General features: G+C 42.8%; 1 protein-coding gene across 3 annotated transcripts; it reads left to right on the forward strand.

The window, feature by feature from the left end:
• The first annotated feature begins 321 nt into the window (after positions 1–321).
• Positions 322–5,135, forward strand: LOC142765367 (lysine-specific demethylase 3A-like). 3 transcript variants are annotated; one of them, XM_075866178.1, is made up of 3 exons: positions 322–579; positions 2,549–2,683; positions 4,312–5,135. In XM_075866178.1, the coding sequence occupies exons 1-3, from the start codon at positions 376–378 to the stop codon at positions 4,393–4,395; spliced, it is 423 nt and encodes a 140-aa protein (XP_075722293.1). In that variant the 5' UTR covers positions 322–375; the 3' UTR covers positions 4,396–5,135. The 3 variants fall into 3 exon arrangements, 1 of the variants encoding a protein (XP_075722293.1); XR_012884210.1 differs by lacking the exon at positions 322–579 and adding an exon at positions 588–774; XR_012884211.1 differs by lacking the exon at positions 322–579 and having other exon boundaries at positions 588–2,691.
• The last annotated feature ends 3,200 nt before the right edge of the window (positions 5,136–8,335 follow it).

The following is an 8,335-nucleotide window of genomic DNA, read 5'->3' on the forward strand; positions in this document are numbered from 1 at the left end:
AAATTTGAAGGTTGCCAGCTTGGCAGAGCTATGTTTGAATTGGCACAGTATGTCAAATGATTCGACAGACGCGGCAAATGTTAATGTGAACTTCAGTGTTTTCTCAGTGGGAGTGAATGTGGCAAAACTTGCCGGAATTTTCCTTGCTTTGGTGGCCGCAAAAACACACCGCTAGGCCGAAGTGAAAAAATCGGTTCGAGACCAGTTTTCCCGCCATGCGATAGCCTATTGCCTTTTTGCTTTGTGGCTTTGGCTTCGCCCGCTGCTCTATATCTCAAACCACGTGGTGTAAACAACAAGCTGCCGATTCGACATGGCGGCAAAGGCATCGCTGGTGGATTGCTATCGTGAACTACCCGCGCAGCACCTCAGCTCATGGCCTTGACAAGGACGCGTTCATCGAGAGGCTGGTTTGGATTACGATTGCTGATGACACCGGAAATAGGAGAAAGTGCAGCAGCAACGAGTCGGCATGCCCCAACCTGTCTTGCTTTTTCACTGCCGGCTGAATCCAGCGCCGCCACTGTGTCCGCTTGTGTCATTTCTTCTGGCGTATCTTCCGAAATAACACTAGTGAAGGTGTAAATTCTTTAGCTGTTGTTCATGTAGTTGTTCTGCTCCCGAAGCCGGTTCTCGAAGTCCTGAAAGTTTATAAGCTTGTCCTCGAACTCGTCTGGAAACTACTGACAGATAGGTGTGCGCCACCGGAAGGAAAATCGTTTTCGTCTCGTGAATCGACGCACCCAAGAGTTTGGTGCACGAAACTCTTCTCTTGTGAGCCCAGCTTCTTGAGCGAGTTCCACAGCTTTCTTGCGAATGGTATCCACGGTCACTGGCAGCGAGCATGCATGAACTTAACACACAAAGTACCCTAGCGTATCCTCCAGCTGCGGATGAACCGCACTTTGCCCACGAAATGACATTTTCCGAGGATTGCACATCTGCAGCTTCCCTTTCTGCACCATCCAATAGCGCACGCTTTTTTTTTTTTATACACCAGAGCGGCGCTGAGGAGCCATATTCCATTTTGCTTTTGCGAACTCAACAAGGTCCAGTTTAAACGTAGCTGAGTACTGCCTTCTCGTACTGCTACTCATATTCAGTGAACGAAAAAAAAGACCACTAAAGATGAAACACAATGTCAAGCGGAGCGAGAATTTAGAACAGATCGGAGGCAAATCACGAACACAAAAAAAAAACAGGAAAGAGAAAAAAAATACTTGCTCTTGGATTTGAATGCGAATATGGCCGTGTCCAGCTTCTCATGCACATGCAAGCCACATATTGCCAGACAGTGATGCGCTGTCGGCTAGACACCTCTATATAAGATGAGGGGCAACTTTAGCTCGTTTTATTGAAAATATCTCGGCTTATATTCCGGTTTATACGGTACTTTCAATGAAATAGCTATGCTCTTGTTTAATCTTGGCGATTTAGATGGGTTGTATGTTTTGTACATAAATTTCTTTTCTAGCTGAAAGGGTTCCTTTTCATACTGCACCAAATTTGGATTTTTTACTCCAGAAGTAACAATTTGCTGTGTCCAATAGTTGCTTCTTGTTCTATTGTGGCTATTGCACCACTGATTGCGTTGATTGGTGGTGTCGCATAGGTGTCCAAATGATCCACATGAACTCATCCAAATTTGCAGCATTTGATTAACCACTCAGCAGCTGTAGAGATAATTTACAACACGAAATTTCCCTACCTGAAATTAATGTGAAAACTTTGCATGCCTTGCTGAGATTGAGTAACACGGAAATTTATCATTTGTTTTCTGACTTAGAGAAACGCAAGAACACAGACGTCTAATCGGGAGGGCTTTCACATCTTGGAGCAGTTAGGTTGTTCGCATTCAAATAATTAATAGCTGCATTGAAACCACATTATAAAACACCACATTTGAGAAACGAGCAATTGTCCTTGGTGCGTCTCTACTGGCATTATGTTTAACTGCATAACATCTAGCTCACTGTGCCTATACTATTAGCTGAAAGTTTCATAATAATGAAGAAAAAGTAAAACCTGCTGTATGAGCTATTCCTGTCATAGTCAGACCTCTTTTAAAGACACATGCACCGGGAAGCAACTCTTGCCTTTCATATGAGGTTTCTCGTAAAAGCAGGGTACTACGCATGCATTTGCCAATGAACTTCTATTTTAACGTAAGCACACTGGTGTTTATTAGGCTCAATAGTCAGCTGCATCAGTGTTTCTTATTAGGTTATGTTAAGTGAGAAAATTTCTGTGAAAATGCACACTTATCAAAAGGCACGGTTTACAGGTCGAAATAGCTATATTGTTTTTATTTAACATTCTGCTATGGTCCATTCGTAAAAAGGCACATTCTTATTTCCTCATAACATTGGCGGTCAGTTCCTAGCATGTTTTCATTGGTCGTAAATTCCAAAATAATTGCTGATATAGGGCTTGCGCTTATCCTAGTAACAGGCATAAGCTGTTGCACACAAGTCTGGTGGTAAATGCAATGTCTGCTTGTAAGTGGTTGAAGACTTTGTGAATAATATTGCACCTTTATTTTTCACAGGTGCGAAACTTGCACAGCTGTATAAAAGTGGCTGAAGACTTTGTATCCCCAGAAAACATTGCTCACTGCTTCTGCTTGACCAACGAATTCCGTCAGTTGTCTGACACCCACACGAACCATGAGGACAAGCTCCAGGTAAGCAGGTATGCCAATTTTATTTCAAATTAAAGTATGTAATTCTAACAAATGCTCAGTGGCACCAAAATTTAAGCCTCAATATGTTTTTCTTAATCGATCGTTTGTAGGTGTGGGAACTTGTGACAAATTATTAGTGTTGGGTGCAAGTTTCAGTCAGGATATTTTTTAGTTTGGTTTTAAAGTGCACCTAAGTGCTCATCGAAGTTAGCAGCACCTCGCAATTTTGCCATGAATAAGATGCGAGTCTGTCATGCGGCATAAATGAAGCAAAAAAAAAATCGAGACGAGCACACATTACCCCTGTTGGTACCCAACAGGGGCTGTTATTCCTCTCCCTACTGTTGGGCTTCCTTAAGGTAGTTCACACTGCTACACTAGTAATTGTAGTAAGAAATATGCCCTCACCCCCCCCCCCATCTTCTGAGGGGGGTAGCAAATTTGAATAGGGTGGGAATTTGGCATCTTTTGTCATGTTGACGACAATGTCATTCACATACTTCCGAAGTCTCCCGGATCTGGCCTGCCTAATCCCATCCAGGCTTTGTGCGAAACTATCGGGCTATCACAATGTGCAGTTGAACTCTTTAACTGGTGCGCTACAAGCAGCGATTCTTGCTTTTATTTGAGATATCTCTTATGAGCAGGGTAACTCCCATGCCTCTTCTTTTGGTCTTATATTTTAATACAGGCACACTGGTTTCTCTTATATCAGCGTCTCTTGTAAAGGGAAACTGTAATTTAACTCTTTCTAGCAAGGTAGCCACTCAAGGTAACCACCTTTTTTCGTTTTTTTCCTGTTCAAACACGTGAGGCCAGCACGCTAGATTTTCAATCGCGCATTTTTTAAAGCTTTCGACAGTCTGATAAAGCTGACGCTACTTAGTTTGGGCTTCAATGTGACATGTCACATTTGCTTTCTTCCAGCTGCTATTGTCCACAATGCACACTAGATGGTGGGCTCGATATATTTTTGATGATATAAAAGTATGTGCTGTACCTATCATGTATAGTGTAGAATATGAGTAGCTAACATTCCCGAACTAATAAATGAAAAGCTGTACACGGTAAATAGAGAGCGCCGTGTCAACAAAATCGGTGGTCACCTGGGGTGACCATCATGCATGAATACATATTTTGGGAGCGGGGGCTGTGGGCGCATTGACCATGGAAGTAGAAAGGGATGAACGATGACATGCTAGCAGCTAGCACTGAGCGGCCGCTGACACACCATCGTCATCATCATCATGATCGTGGCTTAGGCTTTGACGAGTAAAGACCTGTTGTGCTGTGCCTCGTTGTTCCTGGCCAGCCGCCGCCAGAACACAATACCGTATTTACACGTGTAATGGACCCACCTTTTTTTTTTTTCAAGAAAGTTGAGACTTAAATTTTGGGGGAGGGTTATTACACAGTAAAGGAAAAGTCATGGGAGTCATAACAGCGAAAATTTCGCATGTTTTTTGGCCTGCGAAATGCGCGATGAATTTTTTTAGTAGCCCGAAGCTCTTCCTGCTTTTAACTAATGTGTACAAATCGAGGCCGAAGTGTCATTCAGCGACTCAGTGCCTTATTACAATAGCCACATAAAAACTTCATTGCTGAACATGGAAAAATTTTCTTTGCAGATTAAAAATGTGATCTACCATGCTGTCAAGGATGCTTTGGTGATTCTAAGGGCAAATGCTGCTTCAAACTCCAACAAGAAATGAAATGTGTGTGCCATAGGCTGAGGAACTAAAAAAAAAAAGTTGGACCTCCTCCCAACCTTCAAAGGATCTTCGGCTAGCGCTTCTCTTGGATGTGTCTGGCCAGTCTTGACTTGCCCACCGAAAGTGTTTCCGCCATCTCCTCTCTGGACACATTTTGCACATTTTTTTATCCTGCCATCAGAGTGCCAGCCAACGTGTGTGTGTTCTCCTGTAATATAGACCATTGAATTTCAGTTGTCACTAGTACGAGTGTTGTGGGCACCAACAGCTGCTATGTTGTAGACTTTTCTCCGCGCCCCTCCTTGACAATGGTCATGCCAGCTTTCTTCAGCATTTTTTCAGAGCAGCACGCTTTGAGAGACAATAACAATGCACTCTTTTTCTACACTTTTGCCATGTAAAATTAAAGTGTTGTACTTATATATACATAAGAAGGAATATATAAATATAAATACATAGATTTACTTATAAATATTACATTGTAGTTGTGAGAAATATGACATTGTGGTTTTTTCCATTCTGTCGATCATCTAACTCCTTTAGTTTCCTCCGTTTCCTTGTTTTCATTGTTTTTACACGATCACCATCTCATCGGTGTAGTCAATTTCATTGATTGACGTTATGTTGCGACTCACTGTAGCACTGAGTTTGTACATGTACATATTTCACAGCAATATTTTTATATAAAATGTCATTGACTGTAATGTCAGTTTATATTAAAAATCAGTTTTTATTTGAGAGTGTGTGGCTGATCTTCATGGTTCTTATTGAAGTGTTTATTTGAAAGCCTACTTGGCCTTTGGATGCCCCCCCCCCCCTTTTTTTTTCATGCAATAATTGGGACCCAGTGGCTCACATATTTATTAAACAAGCTTTGGACGTGACAGAGTAACCAGTGCTAATATGAAAGTAGGCCACTGAGTGTTGTTCTGACAAAAGACAACTCATCTCTGTGGTAGAATAGAAAATTTTGTGAACTTGGTGGCTTACATAATCATTAATTCAGCTTTAATGGTAGCTATTGTTAATGGTTTTTACTTGAGTGTTAATTTGAAAGTAGGCCAGCGAATGTCAAAAGTCCACACATGCATTATTGAAAAGGTCGCAGCGTCGATTTTTCAATGCATGCAACACTGCTCAGGCCACAAGAATGTGGACAGCTTTGTTTATGCTGTGTCAAGTGGCTTGCATGTTTTATGAAACAAGCTTTACAGATATTGGAGAATCGCTGATGGAAAGGTTCATTGAGGGGTGTGCACCTCACTTAACCTTGTGCACCACCATTGCGGGACGTGCACCTCTGGTGAAAAAATGAAGAAAAAAGTTCTTGGCGCGAGCTCGGTGTGCTGCCCCCTCCCTGGCTATTCCACTGTCTGCGCTCAAGCTTCGCCATCAAGAACGCAGCGTGATAGCGTAATCGGACCCCGCGCACATCGCCTTCTCAATCGCTAGCCTGGCTTCTGTTCTCGATGCATTCAGTCTTCAACCGTGCCATTAGGAAACGAACGACTGTTAGCCTACCACTGGCCATTCCATGCTATTTTACAATGCCTACAAGATAATATATGGATGTTTTTAAAATCGTTGGTAATGAATTAAAAAATGAAAAAACGAAAGAAAGCTATAAAAGAACCCAAGCTGATAGGCTTGAGATGGAGTGAATTAATGCCTACATGCTTAATTTTCTATTCATTGTTTCCCCTAGGAAATTGCATGCGGCTTTGCAAACATGAAAACCAAACAAGCTTATAGACTAAGGGTGTTTTCAAAATTATTAGTAAGAGATGGTAACAGTTTAAGCATAAAGTGAATATATGGCTACACTCTTAACATTTAATTAGTTTCGTTTACCTTACGAATACCGCTTCGCAAACGTTCTTGTTGCTAAAGCCCTTTTCCATTGCTCCAAAGGAAAGAACCACCATAAGAGATGAATGTATAGCGATCCCACAAAAAGGTTGTTTTTTTTATTCTCAAATCTACATGTTAAAAAGGAAATGATTCAGAGGTTAACTTCAGTTGCAGTGGAGGCATACGGATGACTGTACCAGACCAGACCTCTGTAGGTAAAAATTCAGCGGTGGGGGACTCTGCATCATGGTCTGGTAATTGACATTTCCACCCTACTAGAGGAGCACCATCCATTTTTCCAAGGATACTTACGATGAGGAAACTCTGATAATGCCAAACGAGACTTCGCACACTAGCGTCGGCAATATAGAAATTGTGGCACCGTTCTGTGGTGCCACTTTATGTGCATCTGCGTATTGGTCGAGGGCTGAACCTTGGTTAGCTGATTGATTGATATGTGGGGTTTAACGTCACAACACCATCATATGATTATGAGAGACGCCGTAGTGGAGGGCTCCGGAAATTTCGACCACCTGGGGTTCTTTAATGTGCTCCCAAATCTGAGCACACGGGCCTACAACATTTCCGCCTCCATCGGAAATGCAGCCGCCGCAGCCGGGATTCGATCCTGCGGGTCAGCAGCAGAGTATCTTAGCCACTAGACCACCGCGCCGGGGCAACCTTAGTTACCTGGTAGCCACACCAAGCGAATGAGACTTAAATATATGGGAACAGGAGTATACTTCTAAGGCACTTGACAGATTAGATTCAGCTAATGAAGAACAGATAGGCAGGCACCCGGTCAGAATGACAGCATCTGTTCTAGATTACTTGTAAATTCATGTGAACGAATTGAAAAATACCAATGCAAACCTCTTGATTCAATTCCCACTCCTGCCTTTTCTTCACAAACTGAAGCATCGGCTGCAACTACAATGTTTAATTGCAAACTAGCCAGAAGATCTTTCAAAATGGCATTTAGGTACCTACTGGGAAGATCTTTGAAATTCTTGGGAAATATATAGTCAAACATTACTCTAAATGTTCAAATGGTTCCTTTTAGTATCAGTGTATTACAACGGTTCACTTGTAATGTTGCCAAGTTTCTGTACGACGATAACATTGGGTGGGGCCCCTTAATCTAGACCACCGTTGGTTTAAAAACACGTCGACTCCTTAATGAAAAAAAAAAAAAAAACATTGTATCTTCGGGAAGACACGAACTGTTAGAATGTGGAACCTTGTAAGAAGAGAAGGCAAGCGTGTTAGGGAGCCCAACACATAACTGTAATAATACGCCTTCTAAAAGTACCTGTGGTCGATTTTTGTAGTCGGGTCCTAGACAACACAAACACAACCTCAGAACGTCCTCGGCATGCCTCCGTGAGGATAATATGACGCCCTCAGTATGTCCTCTTATGGTACTAGAACGGCACTCGTCACGTCCCCCCCTCCATACCCATAACAACCTCAGCACATCCTCAAAACAGCGCTTTAGGACTTTTTCAGTATCTTTTTAGAAGAACGATTGCGTGGCCGGTTCGGTACTGTGGGCAGTGATACTACTTAGGATTCACTTGTTTTCATGATATTTCCATACATCAAAAGAAAAACACCTGCGAGGTCTCGTGTATATATAATGTACCAATCAACAGAGAGGTGACAAAGCAAACAAAGCTTGTTGACTGAAATTTATTTAACAGTAATTATTCACAACTGACAGCTTTGTCAGGCATTCGAGTCCACGTACATGTTGTATTCTGGGTTTTCGGTTTCGAAATGACATGCGAGGATGCCAGAGGGCGCCGCTCTGGCATCCAAGATATCAAGGCGACTGTAAATAAAATCAGTGTGAGTTGGGTAACCGTGGAGTGCGGTTGTTGTTCTTTTCTTCGGCGTTTCGCGCCAACCCGCGTGTTCGGGCTGGTCGGCGTCCCCGCCGGCTGCCTCCATCCCCGCCTACGTCTCCGTCGGCCGTCTTCTTCTTCTGCTTCGTCGGGACCAGCCAGCCGCAACACAGCAATGCGGCGAGCGTTCGAAGAGAACCATATGACTTGGTGAACTTGAACCAGTGACACTGACTGGTAAC

Source organism: Rhipicephalus microplus, chromosome 6 (assembly GCF_043290135.1).
Source record: "Rhipicephalus microplus isolate Deutch F79 chromosome 6, USDA_Rmic, whole genome shotgun sequence".
Classification (NCBI taxonomy): Eukaryota; Metazoa; Arthropoda; class Arachnida; order Ixodida; family Ixodidae; genus Rhipicephalus; species Rhipicephalus microplus.